A 19,232-nucleotide genomic window follows, 5' to 3' on the forward strand; every position below is an offset into this window, starting at 1 on the left:
TTTAGTTACATAAAATAAACTTAAATGGGACCTTTATAGACTTGTCTGACTCAAGTCTGAAACAAAATGACACTCATGACTGATTTATGAATATACTGTAATTATGTGATTTTTTAAAATGAATTTATGAAAAAACAGAAATGTTCAAATCAGGGAAAATGATAGCAGGTAGATATCTTGGCCAATAAGGTGTACTACATGATTAAAATTATGAAATATGTAGCTATTGCTTATTTCCCAATATTTCCCAGGAAATTACGAGTAGTTCCCAGGAATTATCTGTATTTCCCACCGTTCTGGGAAGTATGTATTAAGTATTTCCGGATATTTTACCAACCCTGACTAAGGATGTCACCATAAATGAATAAGTTATGTGCCATTATGACATTTGTATTACTCTGACCTCTGCAGTGCACTTGTTGAAAGTGAAGACATAAATGTTAGCATATTTAAAGACTGTTTCTAGTTTATATATGTATCAAAGTGGTTATATTTATAAAAAAAGAAACCCACACACGATTTTAAGACTCCAACATCATGACTGAAACAAACTCGAAAGTGTCAAAATATCAACAAAAAAACATGTGTGTAGAACTGTATATTCATTTTGTAGTCAGTTTATAACATGTGAACATTCAAATCAATATTCAACATAAATTTGAACAAAAACATTTAAGTTTAAAAAAATCATAATATCACATGAATATCATTAAAAAAAATCCCTCTGCACTCATAATTCACTTTTTCCCTTGGCAAATAACCCCACTGGGCAAGAAACCCCTGTACCCCCAAGTCCACAATAACCATTAGGATTTTTGTGCAAATATTGCTGATGATAATCCTCTGCATAATAAAAGTCTGGTACCGGGAGGATTTCTGTGGTAATTTTGCCCAATCCTTTCTCATTCAGTTTTTGCTGGTACACATCTCTAGAGGCTTCAGCCAGCTTTTTTTGTTCCTCATCGTAATAGTAAATGCCAGATCTGTACTGAGTCCCTACGTCATTTCCTTGTCGCATTCCTTGTGTTGGATTGTGATTTTCCCAGAAGACCTATTGAAAAAGAATAAATTACACTAATTATATGAAGGCTTTCAGTTTAAAGTATGAAATGATTCATCTTCCTACTAAACTTGAGGAAAAGTTTTCACGTTCATAGTGAGTCAATAGTCAATACATGTATCATCATAAGGACATTTACTAACAGACTGCCTCTCATGAAAGTATTGCTTTATCATACATTAACACCACTAACCTTGAGCATTTCTCCATAAGAAGTTTTATTGGTCTCATATACTACTCTAACCACTTCATTATGGCCTGTGAATCCAGTGCATACTTCTTTATAGGTAGGATTAGGGGTATACCCAGCAGCATATCCCACCTAAACCAAAATAGATTTAAAGTGTGTTGTATTAAAAGTATAATCAAAGAAGACTACAGATCAATAAGGAGAATCAACAAGGAACATGACAATTTATTACAAGTTAAATCATAATCATGTACCTGGGTTGAAAATACTCCATCTGTTTTCCAGAACTTTCTTTCAGCACCCCAGAAACAACCCATTCCTTGAGACAAGAATGTATAGGAGTCTTTAAAAGTGTGATCAACATTTTAAACTTGTCAAATAAAACAGATAAAAATACTAAACATTGATAAAAATCAACAAATCACATTTTTTTTAAGTGTTGAATATTTCAAATCAACCTTTTTAACATTCAACATTTTAAGATGTAAATCACTAAAAATCCCTTGATAACCAAAATAAGTAAATCAAACATAATCTAAAACCACTTAATAAAGATTGTATGTGTTCAAAGACTTTTTGTCAAAGATCATAATGAATAATCATATATTAATTAGAAATGTAAAATTCCCTACTGTTTCTCAGTTACCTGATCCCAAAGATAATGTTGCCTTTTCTAGTTTAAATATGTTTAAAGTACAAAAATCTTTCAAGACCAGAAGTTCCTAGCTGATATGACAGTAGCTCTACAGGTTTAAACTTGCAATAAGCGAGAAGATTGCTGTTGAACTTCATACATGTCTGTTTTGAGATTTACATTTTTTGTACATATATGGATTTTTTTATTTCCTTCAAAAATCTCAGTTTAATATAATCAATAATATTGGTATAAAAGGATGTTTAAAGAGAATTCACTGATTTTTTTTTCCAAATGTCACAAATTCAATCTTGCTGATGAGCAAATATCAAATTTTTACCAATTCACTTTGAGAGATTCAGAAGCATCACAAGTTCTATTTACAAGCATTAAATGAAAATTGTTGCACAAGAAAGATTTTTTAATTCAAAATACATTTCGTAAGTGTTACACTTCACTCACCAAACATTGCCATCTTTGTGTTCTCTGGGAATGGTGGAACAGTGGGGTTTCCATTTACAGCATGCTTGTTGGAAACTATCATTTTTTCTTCCCTCCCTATGTAACAAATACCGGTAGGACATTTTTATAGAATGTCTACCACAGTTATACATGTAATTAAGAAAAGGCTGATTTACATGAGTCAAGAATTTCAAACATTTTTGTTTGGTGAAGAGTTCAATGGAAAAATAGTAATACAATCATAAGCTTTTGTTATGCAATCCTATCTGAGAAACATTAAGAGGAATTCAACAAAAAAAGACTTGTATGCAACAATGGCAATTATCTGTTTCTCTATGATAACAAAATCTATACCTTTGTTCTAAACTATCAGAATATATTCAATATCTATATTTGTTACAACTAATCATGCTAATGACATTACTAGTTAGCTATCACATAAATAATGGTTATTCCTTATTTTAACATTTTTCAGAAAAAGGGTATTTACTGGTAAATAGATATTTTGAAATAACAAGAGGCCCAAGGGCCACATCGCTCACCTGAGCACTGTGGCTAGGAAAAAAGGAAAAATCAGTTTAGTATTGAAAAGCTTAAATGCATAAGTGGTCCCAACCTACCCCTAAAAAGGGAGTGGGGGGGGGGGGGTCATGATTTGAACAAACTTGAATCTACACTATATGAGGATGCTTCCGTATAAATATGACAAACCGTTGCTCTGCTGTTCTTGAGATTTTTAAAGATTTTTCCTATATATTCCTACGTAAAACTTTGATCGTTCATTGTGGCCCCACCCTATCCCCGGGGGTCATGATTTGAACAAATTTGAATCTACACTACCTGACAATAATTCCACATGAGTTTCATCTTTCCTGGCCCACTGGTTCTTGAGAAGAAGATTTTTCAATAATGCCATTAATTTTTTGCTATTTCGTAATTATCTCCCCTTGGAGGAGGGCGTGGCCCTTCATTTGTACAAACTTGAAACCCCTTCACCCAAGGATACTTTGTGCCAAGTTTGATTGAAATTGGCCCAGTAGTTCTGGAGAAGAAGATGAAAATGTGAAAAGGATGATTCTCTATAAGGCCATTTTCCGGCCTACGATAAAATCACTTAAAAATGTGATTTTATGTAACTTTAATCATTGTATTTCATGATTTTGATGTTTGTTTTTCAACATCGATCACCTAAGTCGCATGATTTAAAGATCACAAACGGCCGTCAAGTAAAGAAAAATTGAGGGTAGGTCTATTTACATCAAGTTTCTATGCATGTTTCTAGATTTAAATGATCAAAAATTGTTTATTTATGTCGGAAACATATCAGACTTAAGTAATAAGTGCAAAGATTGTTTAATTTAAGGCTAAAGATATTTTTTTATTGCAAGAATTTTGATGCATTCACATTTTGAATATTTTAAATGTAAATCTTTACAAAATGCACCTCGTATGATGTTGAAAAATGTTTAATTAGCATTTAATTAAAAGTATTATTTCACATATGTTTATATTGTAATTGTGTATTGTTTCTATAGATGTGGTACCTATTTTACGCATAAAATGCCCATGCAAGAAATGAGATTTCTAAGTTCCTATTGAACTATAAAAGTTGTGTATCAAATGTTTAAAGCATTGAATGAATTTTGTTTGTGATTAAATCAAAATTAAGTTGTAATTTATAAAATATAGTCTACATTTGCAAAAAAAAAAATAAATAAAAAAAAAGAAAAAAGAATTCATTAATTTACAGGATGAAAATATTAATGCAAGTACATGTTAATTGTCAGTACATAAAACTCAAAAAGGTTGTATTAAAAATATATATATCGACGTAAAATGAAATAACATCGTAAGAGTTGCTTTGATTCAATTTAATTACGCATGTAAAACAATAGATTTAATTTAAATGCTATCTAAACTATAATACACAAATGTATGTATAAAAGTCGAGTCCCCCCCCCCCCCCCCCCCCACGGCACTCCATAAAATGGAGTAGATTTTCAACAGTTCCTTCCACTACACATATCAGAAGTTTTAGTATATCCATGGACTAACAGAGTTCTACAACATCCCAGGTACAAAATGAACCGTAAGAGATGACACTCCTTTCGCACTCTTGAAACCTGAGGATTAAATTCTCTTTCCGTGCTGCGTCAAGAACTAAGTAGTTTAACACGGGTAGTGACAGTTCCTTTGCTAAGTCCTCAGCATTGAAAGTAAAAGTCATGGGTCTTTTGGATATTATCTTAAAGAAGGAGGTCCTGTCCCACGGTAGGTGTTGGTCAATACTGAAACCATGCATAAATCAAAATTGTGACACTTCACCTTAAGTGGATGATCTCTTTATCTGGGTGAAAAATTCTAAAATGACGTAAAGCAACATTCAATTATCAATCACGTGACATTTAGGAACCCCTTTCCTCCTTGGCGTTTTATTTTCTAAGACAGAACTACTGTTCTCATAACTTATATTGATGCTACCAAAGTTAACAAAATACATGGATCCTATGTCACTCATACGGAAAAGTGTCCTTCTAAAAGGTCGAGGAGAGAATTTCCATTATGAAACCATCCCATCAGTAATTCTCTATCTATAACAGTTACATGTGTACCCATAGAAAAATTAAGTTATAACACAAATAGCAAATGCATCTTCCCGCTACAACAAAAATAGCTTTTATCATTTCTAGAACTAATAACAAATATGCAGTACTCCTAAGGAAATACAAATACAAAGAAGTAGCATAGATAAACTAAACTATCCTTATAAATAATAATAATTATAATAAGTAACTTATATTCATGCTATATATCTATAAAAAAAAATTCTTTATTTCTAGCAGAGAGTTCAATGAGACTTGTCTTCACGTAATTTCATAACAGCCAGTCATTTCAGTCCTTTGATTTTAGATTTTTTAAGTAAAAAGTCTACCTTTTTGAGTAAACATGCATGGCTTATATTAATTCTTAGTAAATCAATAGAAACATGTACTCTAAGTGAAAGTTTATAATAAGAAATAATCTACATAAGCTGATATCCTTCATTGTGAGTAGTTAGCTTTTCCTGCAAATATCGTAAAAATGAAGCGAAAAGTTTTTATTTACATGTCATAACCACCTTTAACCAAGTTGATAATTTGGTAGTCACTTTTTATGCTCATAAGAAGTTTACATGCAAATTTTGGTGTTGGTTAAAGGTGGTTATGACATGTGTAGGAGTTACCTAACACACCAACCCTCTTGAGTTTTCCCATTACCCTAATGCTAATACGGACCGATAGTACCTTGCTTTGTGACCCTATATCATAACATATACTTTTGTATCATTAACCAATCAACATTTATCATTAAATTGGAACATTAGCCTACTGACTCATGCAGTTTTTAAGGGAAAAAATACTATCTGAAAATTTGAAGTCATTGTAGGCCGCAAAACGGCCTTATAGAGAATGATCCTTTACGACAACAACGACGCCGACGACGACAGACAACGGACAAATTTTGATCAGAAAAGCTCACTTGAGCCTTCGGCTCAGGTGAGCTAAAAAGTGGAGAACAAATCTGCAAAGTCTCTATCTTTTAAGTGCTGTTAAGAATATTGTACAGTTAAAGATTATATAGTAATTATCAAAGATTCCAGTTCCCTGAGGCAAGGACTATCTCACTGAGGCAAAGCCAATAGGAAATAATCCTGGTTGAGGGGAACTGGAATCTTCCTAACTCACTTCATGAAATACTTTTTAACTGCTTTATTATACCAAAAGTAAAATGTTGAGGATTACGGATAACAGGGAATTAGCTTGTGAAGCAGGGATTAGCTCATTTGACTAATGCATGGCAAAAGGGGGATTAGTCCATTCATAGCAACTCCTAGGGAAATCATTCACATCTAAATATCTTAGATGTAGAGGTATAATAATAACATTTACACATTGTTCAACATACAAAATCAAAGATATGGATGCCCACTCTAATGTATAATTTTATATAATTTAAGGCAAAGTTTCATACCAAATGAATGGTAAGATAAAATAGTTATAAAACAAAAATGAGCCCTTCATTAAACAACTGAAAAAAAAGTCACTTAAGTTAGTATGTATGTATCTCTAGAAGAATCATCAATGCAAGTTTGTTTTAGCTACATGTAGCTATGAGTAGATTTAAAAGTTACTTAGGAAGGGACTTGCTCCAAAACCTTTCACCTGAAACAGACAGGTCAGATGAAACATTGGAGGAAGATTTGGTAATGTGCATCCCTACTAAATGCATTGGTCAGGATCAGGCTTATATTTACTTAATAATAGACCTGCTTCAAAAAAATTTCCTGGTCATTCATCAAGAAAGTATAAGGTCAAATGCAACATCAAAAGAAAGTCTGATTATATATGCATCAGGGGATGCATCATCAATGAAAGACTAGTCTAACCATGGTAAGGACTATAACTACTTTGAAATGGACCTGCCTGGTTCAAAACTTTAATTTGTTTAATCATCTGGTAAATGTAGGTTTATACATTCAGCATCCAATGCATGTCTGAAAGAATACAACCTAGATGCATCATCCGTGTAAGTTTGGTCCACGTAGAGCTTATAGTTACGAGTAAATGGGTCTGTTCCAAATAATCAACTAAATATGAATCAGATGCAGCATCCAAAGTCTGTCTGGTAGTGTGCATCTTTAGATGCATCTTCCATGTAAGTTTGGTGAAGTTTTCCCATTTCTAGGCCTAGTTACTGGACCAACCTGCTTCTAAACCTTTAACCTTGGACATCAGTTTCGTGCCGCATGAACTTGCATGTCAGAACCTATAATTTATATAGGCCCCTGGCCATACTCGTTGCTTGAGTTGTGTATTTATATTTCATTTATTGCATTACTCACCTTTCAGAGAATCCTCTGGCGTGGGCATCGTTGTCTTTGACATCTCTCCACCCATGGAAAAAAATTGAGCAGTTGGATGAAGTCTGGGCAAGATGTTGAATAAAAACAATAAACGCGTATTTTTCTGGAATAACCTAAACAAAAAAAAAATGTATGATAGCTTTTGACAGGAAAACACTTATCCATTTGTCCTAAAACACTTATCAAACTTGCTATGACTAGCTTATGAAGGATCCCCCCCGCAACAGATTTCCGTGTTTTCTGATTTAACGAACACCTATTCGTATTTTACACTACATATCAATAACACAAATATATAGTTCCGCATTAAAGTCCTAGAATTAATGTTACGAAACAACACAAACAATCTCAAGAAGTTACTTAACCTGTTGACAATTAAAGGTTGTCCAATTAAAAAAAGACCAAACAAACCTCGGTAAAACAGTCAGAATCAACTCACATTAGATAAAACTTCCCTGTTGTTTTATACATTCAATGAATCACCTTTCCATTAGCATGATTAGTGCTACATTCTATATTTTGCCGTCAACAGTCGGAGCTTACGCAACGAAATTTTACCAGGAAACATTCATTGCCTTCTAAAGTCAAGTCCATGAACGACCCTCATAGTTCCGAATTAATAAAATACACAATTTTAGACGAAACCAAACTATGAAACTATGAAATCTACTTAGATACATGTTATAAGTTTAACATTATGCTGTAAAAAACCAAAATGACAGAAATTGTGTCATACCTCATAACGCAAATATACCCTGATTAGAGAGGTCTACTAAAAATCTAACTGCTAAAGCTGTGCTTGACATATACATGTACATATATTCGTTTACTACTTCTGTAACAAAACTTTTTCATAGAACTCTCCTAGGACTGAAATTGAAAAAAAAAATCATAAAATTTACCTATTTTATACCCTCCTCTTTAAAAAAAAATGATTATTTTTATAAAAATGTTGCACTCATCATTTCTTTTGGAAATAAAGTAACAGAAAGGTAACAATTGATATACATCTATAGGAAGGCATGGAGAGAAGATGTAATTTGAGCCTTATTTTGGTTTAATCCAATTCTGAAACTTTCATTATTCTTTTTTTATTTTCTGCAAGTCAATCACTTATTTTTTTTAATTATTTTTTTAATTTGAAAAAAAAATGTATTTCGATCTCTATAGCTAACTGCATTTTGAAATTTTCGAAAAAGAAACTTTACATTGTGGAGAAGGGGGAGCTAAGTTTAGTCATGGACCCCACGCAGCCAAGCTAGTGACATGTTTAATTACTGCCCGTGACGCCTTTGGCGTATAAGGTAGTATAATGTTTCCATAGCAATTTTTAAAGGTTAGGTCCATGCAGTGGTTTTCTGCCAGGGTGTCCTTCCCATAGCCATGGGTTCCAGATATTTTAACTTGCTGGATACTAGTACTCGCCTTTTGTCACTGAAGCATTTCCAGGGTCACCATGAGGAGTAGTTACATGTATAGAATAATCTGTGTCTCGGGACAAGCCCTCACCGGGTCCGTAGGACAATATCATTTTATCGATAGAACATTCTATCTATACATGAGGAGATGTGGCATGTGACTTGCTGACCTTTTCTGAGACAGTGGGCACTGAATGTTCCGTTTGCGACCGGAAGTACGAACGACGAAAAATAAAGGTCGATCACCATATCTCAATTTGATGCTCTATCACGTCAGTGAGTTTCAATTTCATAGCTTCAGCCCTTCTCGAGAAAATTAACGGACAAAATTCCATTTAGAAAATACAATTTTCCCCCAAAATCGCGAACGGAAGTGAAGTGGTGAGACCCTTTGTATACGACCCTTTGGCATGTTTACATTAAGAAATATTGAGCGCCTCTGGGTTTAGACTCCACAGAAGAGCTGGATTGGTTCTATATATTTGAAATGATTTATATCTTATTAAACAATTCCCTGTGTCAAGTGTTCAGATCCCAGGGTGTGGCTAAGTTGATCCTATATAGAAAATACATAAAATCTTTGAATTTTTTTTTTTAAAAGAAATCTAGAGGGCAAACTGATTACAATGAGTACTTATTCCTTTACCTTCTTCATGGTTTCAGTGTTCAGGTTCCAGGATGGAACAAAAAAAAAAAATAGCACTGAAAAGTATACAACATGTTTGAAAATCTTAATTACTCGTCGTCATCTGGTAGGCATAAATTGTCTACAGGGTTTAATAAGCAGATAGTCTACTTTTTTAATTACATTTCCCTGGGTACATCGTTAGGGTCATATGTTGAAATTTATTATACAGTGTACCTTATCTTATTTATTTTTATTTTTACCTCTAGGAGAAAAGCTTCACGAATATAATAATGATTATAAAATTCTGTAAATATTTTGACATATGAGTCCAGAATTAAAGCTCCAGTGGGACTAAAGTGGCCATACGCTGTGCAATTCATAATACTAAGGTGACTGTCAAGGCCCGTGGGTCTCTCGCTTCTTTTCATTTTTATTTTTCAAGGAAGGACACTAAAAAACCTTACCTTATCATGTATATAAGCATCTCGACTCTCCTCCGTCTTTAATTTGCACTTGTGGATTGTGATGATCTAAATATTTATATGCCTGACAGATGATGGGTTCTCATGGTCCTCAAGACCGACATAAGAAATTATGGTGTTTAATTTTGCCAAATTTCTATAAAAACATGGCTCATAAAATAGATTATGATAATTATGCCACTATAGACAGATAAAAAAAATTACTCGGATCAGTTCAATTGATCATTTCAATGACAAGCATAGGAGCCGGGGGGGGGGGCTGGCTAAGGGGGCATAACACCCCCTCCCCACTTTTTTTTTTTGCAAAGATAGACATAATATAGGCATTGAAAATTTGGTCTTAGTCCCCAAACGTTTTTTTTTTGTTGGTTTAGCCCTGATACCCCCCCCCCCCCACTTTCAATTACCCTCCCCCCTTTCAATTTACTTCTGACGCCTATGTTAAGTGATCCTATGTTAAGTGATCATTATTTGAAACATTATTTGATTTTTTATGTCTAAAATCATACCAATCCGCTGATCGTAAATGAGGCCGCTTTCCCAAACAAAAAGTGCTAAAGTATACCGTAGTAAACTATAGTTTTGTCTCAGCTGCGCCTCGGTTGACACATTTTTCTTCAAGTGAAACTATTCAATGTTACCCTCAACGACATGCAGTATTAAAATACTATAAATGCAAATATAAAAGATGAAATTTTATGAAAGATTAATCCAACATGTAGTTCCCTTTCAAAGAAAAAGATTCTTCATAGCCAGTTTTAAATATTTTCGGCAAACAAAGAACACAGCGTGATCTTGTAAATCTATCAATCATCTTTCTTTACTCCTCACGAAAATATAATTATTATTATTCTACTTTTATATAGCACCTTCTCTAATTATACAATTATCCTAAAGCGCTTTACATGTAAAAACAAGTGCAATATAAAAAGGAAGAATAGTAAATAAATCATAGGACATAAAAATAATACCAGACTAAATTTAAAGGTTTCTTTAACAGCAGTGAAGGAGAAACTTCAGCAGCAATGTACAATATATTCGAGAAGTTGTGTTAAGCAATTGTGGATACTAAAAAATTCCAAGAACTGATAGCTTTGAAAGCACAAAATTTGGCCAAAATCAGTAGGATCAAAACTATACAAGAATCAATGGCATCAAAACGTTTGACATTTCAACACTTTATTCAATCATTCCTCGGGATAAATTAAAGATTAAGTTTTAATTTTGATATCATAGGAAACATCTTCTTCAATAAAAATGGAACTCGGAAACTTTTATATCCTTTGTTGGTCATATATAATCTTAAGTTTGTTAATATCATTCTGATTCTAAATATAAGTACTCTGAAGTTGATATTAAAAGATGCAGGGATTTTCATTGACAATATTTTTGTAGATCTTCCACTCCAGTAATCTGGGAATTCCTATAGGTACTAAGATTGTCTTCTATTAACAGGACTGTTTTTGTACTTCTATAGTATTGTGAAGCAGAATTATTCGAAAAAATCTGTTCATGAAAAGAAGATTTCTTTTTTGCTGTTGCTTTCTCTTCGGCGTTCAGACAGAGGGAAGATGATTCATTAATTAACAATATTTATTTTATTCATACGTTGATTCAGTAAACTCGAAAAAGACAGAACAGAATCTGACTCATTTGTTTCATATTTGGATATTTTACTAGGCATTGCTAAACATTATTAGACATCAATGAAAGACATTAATGGCAAACTTACGACAAAAGTGATGACTTCGACTTTACTTTTGTCAACTAGCAATATACCTTTATCACCTGCATATGTTTTTATGTCTCCCAGTTAATTCCATTGCAGGAACTTGTTCTGCGTACGAAAAATTCTTAAACCAAGACAGGCTACTGACAAATAAGTTGATGTTACAAGGGCATCTCAATAATCTCATAGAAAGTCGCAAATTTTAGGTGGATACAATGACCTTGTTTGCAATTACAACGTGTCATTAGGTCGAATGCTCACTAGATATTTTTATAAAAACTGTGGCCATTATTTTTATACTAAACTGTCTATGGATTGTTCCGTTTACCCGATCACGATAAAGGGCTCACGGCGGGTGTGGCAGGTCGAAATTCAACAGGGGGTGCTTATTCCTATATTACATTTGATCCCACCTCTGATGTTTGACATTATTTGATTGGACTTCATTTCATAGGTTCACTTGCAGTTACAAGATCATTTATGTAATATTATAACACGTACAGGTATTTATATAAAAAGAAGGGAAAAGGCAACCTTAGTAAAATTGCTTTATAAAATAAGACTAATAGATGGAAATCATGTAATTAACTTACACATCCGGATACTGTATTAGTTAACATGTATGGATTTTATGCAGGTATGACGATCCGTACTATTTGTATCGTTGTAACAGTACACATGGCTACGGACGCCTGATTTATATTTATTTACCCTTCTCTTGTCTCATGCAAATAATCACTGATCTGTGAAACTTTAATCAGAAGGTAATCAAGGTACTGTATTAATTAACCCTAAATGATATCCTCATCACTTATTTAATTAATTTACCTGACGGTATATATAAACAACACTAGTGCTGTAACGTCAACATCATTGATATACAGTCGTTCGGCATTAATTGTTTTGTTTTCAAGAATTTTTGAGTTTAAACTCATTAAAACAACGCATTAATATGCATACATATTTGGTGTTTACTCGTCCAGGACGCATTTTTAGTGTGTATGGTGAGCCGTGCGGGATGGAAAGCAATTCTATCTACCCGCCTGAACTCCTGGAGACCATCGATTTTGGAAAGGAGCATCTAGCTTCATATGATCCTCCAATTTCCTTGTCCAGCCCAGGACCTAACTTAGTTGTTAGACCACTTCAACGATCGGATTACAATAAAGGTGACTCGTCTTTTGCTATTATTTGTCCATGTAAGTCCATGTAAGTCATATTTCAAGTATAACCAACTTCCTCAAATTCACAATAAATCAACATACAACATCTAGTAAAACATGAAAATTACATGTATGTATCACCAGTCTTGAGTTTTTTCCAATATGACATTTAAAAAAATCGTGAGATATTTTTGTTAAACTTCACCAGAATAAAATAAAAATAAAATAAAAAATATAATAAAATAGAAGCAGTCTACAAAGATTACTAATGTCTAAATATTGTGGAATAATATTTTAACAAATTAGGTAATTTTTTCATTGATTTGACACTTTTAATAGAAATAAGCTTGTAAAAAGTGTGTGTCCAATTACTAATATATTTTATTATATTTACATTTCCAATGTCTTTGTCCGAGATAAAATTACAAATTGTAAAATACTTTATTTCTACATAAATCTACTGGTTCATCGATAGGCGCGGTTTAAAAAAATCACGTGCGGGGCGGGACAAATAGAGACAGAAGCGGGCTATTAGCACGGGAATTTGCAGAATCAGGAGCATGTAAATATAAGGAATAACTGTCAGATTTTTTGGATTCATGACGATGATCAATCGATTGGCTTGAGTGATAATTTTATGCAAATTATCACGCAAGCCACTCGATTGATCACATCATGAATCCAAAAAATTAGACAGTCATTCCTTAATTAAACCTGTTATTAAATTCACTGAGTTGAAAATTATATCACTGATTTAATATATATGTATATATATATATATATATATATATATATATATATATATATATATATATATATATATATATATATATATATATATATATATATATATATATATATAATCTGTACCGTCTTAATTTTTTAAAATAGGAACAATATAATGATCATATTTTTATAAGCCAGAAATCAGGGCAAAAAATATATAGTTCCCGTTTTTATTAACTCCAGACCAAGGTCTTCTATTGTACTTTTAAATATATGCTAGTGCATTTATGGTTTTGAGATGAAACGAATCTGTTTAAAATGGTACAGCTATTTTCATTCTGAGATTTTGAATTTCGAAACCTTTACGATGAGGAGAGAATAACATACAAAGCTCATCACATACACTGTACCATGGTTACATTACAGGATACATGGATCTTCTTCTATCTGCTCTCTATGTTCGAGACAATGGGATATCTCAGCAAGAGTTTGAAGGTAAGACCTTGCATTTATACGGAAGTCGGTAGGTGCCAGGTATAAAAAATATTTTATTTTATAATTATCTGGCGGCCGCCACATAAACATCTGGCGGCCGCCAGAAACTGAATTATTATAATATTTTTTCTACATGGCACCTACCGGCTTTAACATTAAGTACTATTAATTTTGAACCAGCAAACGAATACACATTCATTTATGTTACTTTTGTTAGTCTGCTTAGTGCGGGTTTATATCCTTCTAACATTCAACTTTTCTATGCTTTATACAACCATTCCTTGTGATGAATTAAAGAGCAGGCCTTTTGACATGATTGAAAACTGCGTCCTCAATAAAAATGGTACCCGTAAATTTTCATCTTATAATTGTTCATCTACAAAATCATTCCGATTCTACATACAAGTACTCTGAAGTTGATATTAAATAGATGCTGGAGTTCATCATTGACAATATCTTTGTAGTGTTTAGAGACCAGGCTCCAAGACCATAAAATGAGAACAGACTTAAGTCAAAATTTTAATTTTTAATATCTTAAGTTTCATTTAACGTATTAGCTTTAAAAAAATTGCAGTTGTGCATAACGCTTCGATTCAAACATATGATGAAAATTTTATTTTCTAATCAAAATTATTTCAAAAGTTATATCGATTTGAAATTTTGACTTAAGTCTGTTCTCAGTTTATGGTCTTGGGGCCAGATCTTCCAACAATCTCTTGTCATCGATCGATGGACTCTAATTGTGTCCTATATTAGCTTTCCTGTTTTTATACTCCTATAAAGCAGAATTTATTCAAAAACTTCTTCATGAGAAGAAGAAAACTCTTGCTGTTCCCTTCAACTCACATTTAGATGATATATCGACGACGTTTTATCAATTAACAATACTTACTTTCATTCATATCATTATGTCGACTCGATAATCCCAGTTAACTGGAAATAAAAGTTACTACAGAATCTGCCACATCTGTTTCATATTTGGATGTTTTACTGACAATAGATGATTATGGCCAACTAATAACTAAACTGTATGACAAATGGGATGCTTCAGCTTTTCCATCGTCAACTTCTCTTATTTATGTAGCAATATTCCAACATCACCTGAATATGGTATTTATGTCTCACAACTGATTCGATACGTAAGAACATGCTCTGAATACGATCAAGTTTTAAAATGAGGAAAGCTACTGATAAATAAGTTGATGTTATAAGGATGCCAACAACCTCGTTTAAAGTCAGCTTTTTGTAAATTAATGACGTTGTTTGTAAACATCCTATCATTGGGTAGTACTTTGTATCTTCCAAATTTTCCTTCAAGAACTTTTTTTAACGAATATTCGTCAGATCTATTTTTGTTCGTATAACCAATATTTTATCATCTTAAATAAAACTTAAGTAAATTAATACAAGACAATATTATTGTTCATAAAAAATAAAGATACGAGAATTGAAATATTAATAGTATTTTTAGTAACTGCTTATAAAAAATAATTCTATTTGGAGATGTAAAATATGTGAATGAATGAATATATTACGAGTACCAATAAAAATATTTCAGATGTTCAATATCAATTCATAATTTGAATTTTATGTCGTACATCAGTAGAACTGAGGGACACAAACAGTGATGAGTCTGACAACATGAGAAACAAAACTCATTTTATTGATTATTATTTAATTAATAGGCAACTTTGTGACATTTTATGGGAGAAACGAACAGCTTTATGAGATACATAATGTATTCAGTGAATATATTTTAAAACTAGTACATTTGCTATTTTTAAAATACTATTTATTCACTTATGTTCAAATGGTCATTTAAAGCCTATACTATTGACTTTCAATGAATAAAACTGAGTCCTTTTTTGATATTAAAAATATTTCAAATTTAGTTTGTTTATTTGAGCAGTTATAATCGTTTCCTTTGTATGCTATTATTCTTTAATGACTTAAACACTATTTAGGTTATTGTTTTAATATGAATTAAAGGTTGAAGGATAGTGTTTATGTTTTTGACACATGCAATGTCTAACAATAAAACAATGTTTTAAATGTTAAAATAACGTAAATATGAGAACGTGCTTATCTAACTTTTTTTTTTGCCACTCAGAGAGATGGGACAAAATGAAAGCAAATGGCGGATCCTATTACATTACTGTTATAGAAGATACGTCCACACAGAAAATTGTAGGCAACGCTGTTTTACATGTGGAATACAAGTTTCTTCAACCGAGTGTAAAGGTGATTCTTTATCCAATATTACTTTGTGGTGTACACACCCCCTCCCTCCCCCCTCACACACACACACACACACACACACATTTGTCATACAAAAATGATTCTGCGTTTGTATCATTTCTTATAGCGATTGATGCAGAGTTTTAGTTTTTAACTGTATTTGCTCCTTCCATAACATTAAGATTGTTTTAATACTTTTTCAAATACTTTTTTTTATGTGCAATAACCAAAATTTTTTTTCATATGAAAAAATATTACTGCTTTAAAAACTTGCACATATAAATGTAATTTTTAAAGAAAAACTCGTAGGGAGAATCAGTTTAAAGCTGGCAGTTAAAATTAACATTTTTATTCACTTTACAGTAAAATAAAGTTTGCTTGACTTGAATTTTGATTAATTTTTTTATATAGTCATTGAGTGAAATAGCAATACTTTTTATGAAGGGTTCAGCCGTGGATTTCTCACCTGTTAGAAGATTATAAGAGTTAGAGTGTGTTTATGCTGTTCTTCAACTATTTAGTCATTATCTATTGCTTGCTTTTAATACATCGTTATTATTTACAGAGGGGTCGCCTTGAGGACATAGCTGTTTTAAAAGAGTACCGAGGAAGGCAGCTAGGAAAACTGTAAGATCCCTCAACTGCTTACAATTTTTATGATAAATCATGGATATTGAAAATTTATTCATAAAATATAATTTAAATTTTTTATATATAGGTTAATGGACGTGACGACCATTCTTTGTAAAAAGGTGGGATGTTTTCGTGTCTCTCTGCACTGTAAGGACGACTTTGTTCCGCTGTATCAGAAATTCCGATTTTATATAGATGACGCTGAAAACATCATGTGGTTGGATAAGAAATTTTTACAATCGTAGAGGTTGCCAAACGAGATTGGGCTTTATCGTCATTACACTCATTTACATTGATAATAAGTCCTAATATGGTCTTGTAAGGTCTCTCAGGTTTGAATCTTTCAGATTTTAGTTTGTTTGTGTTTTTTTTTTTTTTGTTTGTTCATACTATAGTCCTAGAGAGTAAATCATTTTGTTGTTTTTTTTTTCTTCAAAATATGAAGTTATTTTCATTTTTTAACCTATCAAAGTTATTAAAAAACATGTATGTATCTAAATTATTGTTTTGAAGAGTGTCTGGTAAGAAATAATAAAAGTTAAAGGCACACACATACTTTCTAAAAATGTCGAACATCTTCAGATGTGTCATTAAAATTGAAATTAGAACAGAATTCATTTTTATTTATTATAAATTTCATAAAACGTCTGAAGATGTTTGAATAGAACACTAACGTTATACGAGGGTTATTCGAAAAATTCTCGAACTTATATCAAAACTCTTTTACAATAAAATGGGGATCTGACCTACATGTATAGGGCCGGGATTGGTTTTAGCCTTTACAACAAGCTTGTCGATTTCTGTTACGGTCAATGACTTTAGGCTACATACATGTATTAAGGCGTTTCCCATAAATCATTTTATTTCAATATATTAAGCTCAAATAATAAAAGCAATACATATACTTTCCAGCGCAATAACCCAGACAAGTACATGTAGTAAACAGACGGATGAAAAGCAATATATTACATTGAAACCACAGGTACTTGTGGACAGGACCCCCCCCCCCCCCCACAGGTCAAAAAATATTTTTATGTATTTTTTTTCATAAATTATTCTTCTAGTACACATTTACAATGTATTCCACAAGAAAAATCCAAAAAATAACGCAGAATTAACGTTTTACTAAAAAATCACACCCGCGGTATTAATACCGCGGGTGTGATTTTTTAGTAAAACGTTAATTCTGCGTTATTTTTTGGATTTTTCTTGTGGAATACATTGTAAATGTGTACTAGAAGAATAATTTATGAAAAAAAATACATAAAAATATTTTTTGACCTGTGGGGCATATTTGGGGGGGGGGGGTTCTGTCCACAAGTACCTGTGATTGAAACAACAGATTTCCATCGCAGCTCATTGCAGACGAGAATACCTGTATCTAGTAACACAGAGTGGATAATTCTTGTCCTCGAAGAAAGTGTGCTATACAGCTGAGGTACAGTTCCGTTTGACCGTTTTAGTTACAATGGAATTCACGATTTGCTTTCTCTTTAGTGTCTCCTGCATCAAGAATGAAAATGCATAGATAGATAATCGAAGGAAAATACACACAAGGCCCTAAAAAATAAAATAGTCTGAAAAGGCGAGAATTAAAAAAAACTATAAAAGTGTGGTACCAGCTGGATTCGAACCACGACTCTAAAAAATGTACCCGCGGTGTTAATAGTCAGAGGTTATACCAATCGAGCTATTCTGGCTATGTAATAGAACCAGGATGTCACAAACAGGTGCCCTATTCTTTGTAGGTTTTTTGTGAATTTCGTCCTTAGGGCAGGGATGCCCCTAAAAGAAACGTTTTAAATTATTCCTTAGATCACAGCCTATCAAAATATCAATTTTATTTAGGGGCAGGTCTGCTATGGAAGGATTTCTAGGCCAGAATTCATGCAAAAATCAGTGCTTTATCGGAGAAAGCGATAATTTAATCAACTTTGGGGGTTAATTTAAAAGTTTCAAATAATAAATTTTAGGTTCAAAATGCAAATTTGAAAGATTTATAAATGTATAAGGTAGAAAATAATTAACGAAGATTGATTTTTAAATGTGACTTTTTCCTGGAAATTTTTTTCTCCTATAGGTCAATTCTTTTGAAATTCCGAATACATCCTTTTGTATTTAACAAAAAATAATGTCTTTGGACATATCTATGTAAAATGCTGGAGAAAGCGGGAGAATATGTCAAATTTGAGTGTAAATGCTACTATATGGCATAGACTGTTTTGGAGTGGTAGAGGCTGTGTTTCAGACAATGGAAGGTCTGTGTGAAAATGGATTATTAATAAAATAAAAATCTGATCAAAACCTTTAAAGAGTTGGATGCTTCGATCATTGTTGCGAATCTAGTGTAAGCACAAAGTTATGCGATTAAAAAAATCAAACACTTACAAACGAACTTATGCCACTGAAACAATTTTTAGCAAACTAAATGTTTAAGTGATGTAGAAATCTAACGTTTCAGAATGAGTGGG

The 19,232-nt window shown here is 32.4% G+C and overlaps 3 protein-coding genes across 4 annotated transcripts in view; 2 read left to right on the forward strand and 1 right to left on the reverse strand.

The window, feature by feature from the left end:
• Positions 1-583: 583 nt before the first annotated feature.
• Positions 584-7,788, reverse strand: LOC133190590 (peptide methionine sulfoxide reductase MsrA-like). The gene is made up of 6 exons (XM_061326315.1): positions 7,689-7,788; positions 7,229-7,362; positions 2,347-2,442; positions 1,505-1,569; positions 1,254-1,382; positions 584-1,051 (listed from the first exon to the last, which is right to left on the reverse strand). Exons 1-6 carry the CDS (start codon positions 7,718-7,720, stop codon positions 731-733), a joined length of 777 nt encoding a protein of 258 aa, XP_061182299.1. The 5' UTR covers positions 7,721-7,788; the 3' UTR covers positions 584-730.
• A 4,409-nt stretch (positions 7,789-12,197) lies between these two features.
• LOC133190694 (glucosamine 6-phosphate N-acetyltransferase-like) lies at positions 12,198-17,109 on the forward strand. 2 transcript variants are annotated; one of them, XM_061326487.1, is made up of 6 exons: positions 12,198-12,270; positions 12,490-12,675; positions 13,822-13,890; positions 16,001-16,131; positions 16,694-16,755; positions 16,847-17,109. In XM_061326487.1, the coding sequence occupies exons 2-6, from the start codon at positions 12,525-12,527 to the stop codon at positions 17,004-17,006; spliced, it is 573 nt and encodes a 190-aa protein (XP_061182471.1). In that variant the 5' UTR covers positions 12,198-12,270; positions 12,490-12,524; the 3' UTR covers positions 17,007-17,109. The 2 variants fall into 2 exon arrangements, with proteins under 2 accessions (XP_061182471.1, XP_061182400.1); XM_061326416.1 differs by having other exon boundaries at positions 12,200-12,279.
• Positions 17,110-18,958: 1,849 nt separating this feature from the next.
• LOC133194979 (protocadherin Fat 3-like) overlaps positions 18,959-19,232 on the forward strand; it is a 33,796-nt gene continuing 33,522 nt past the window's right edge. The window contains exon 1 of the mRNA XM_061330875.1: positions 18,959-19,019. Coding sequence (XP_061186859.1) covers positions 18,959-19,019 — 61 coding nt within the window. The remainder of the gene's footprint in view (positions 19,020-19,232) is intronic.

This window comes from Saccostrea echinata, unplaced genomic scaffold (assembly GCF_033153115.1).
Source record: "Saccostrea echinata isolate AGI-Se365-2 ecotype Australia unplaced genomic scaffold, CSIRO_AGI_Sech_v1 ptg000001l, whole genome shotgun sequence".
NCBI classification, from domain to species: Eukaryota; Metazoa; Mollusca; class Bivalvia; order Ostreida; family Ostreidae; genus Saccostrea; species Saccostrea echinata.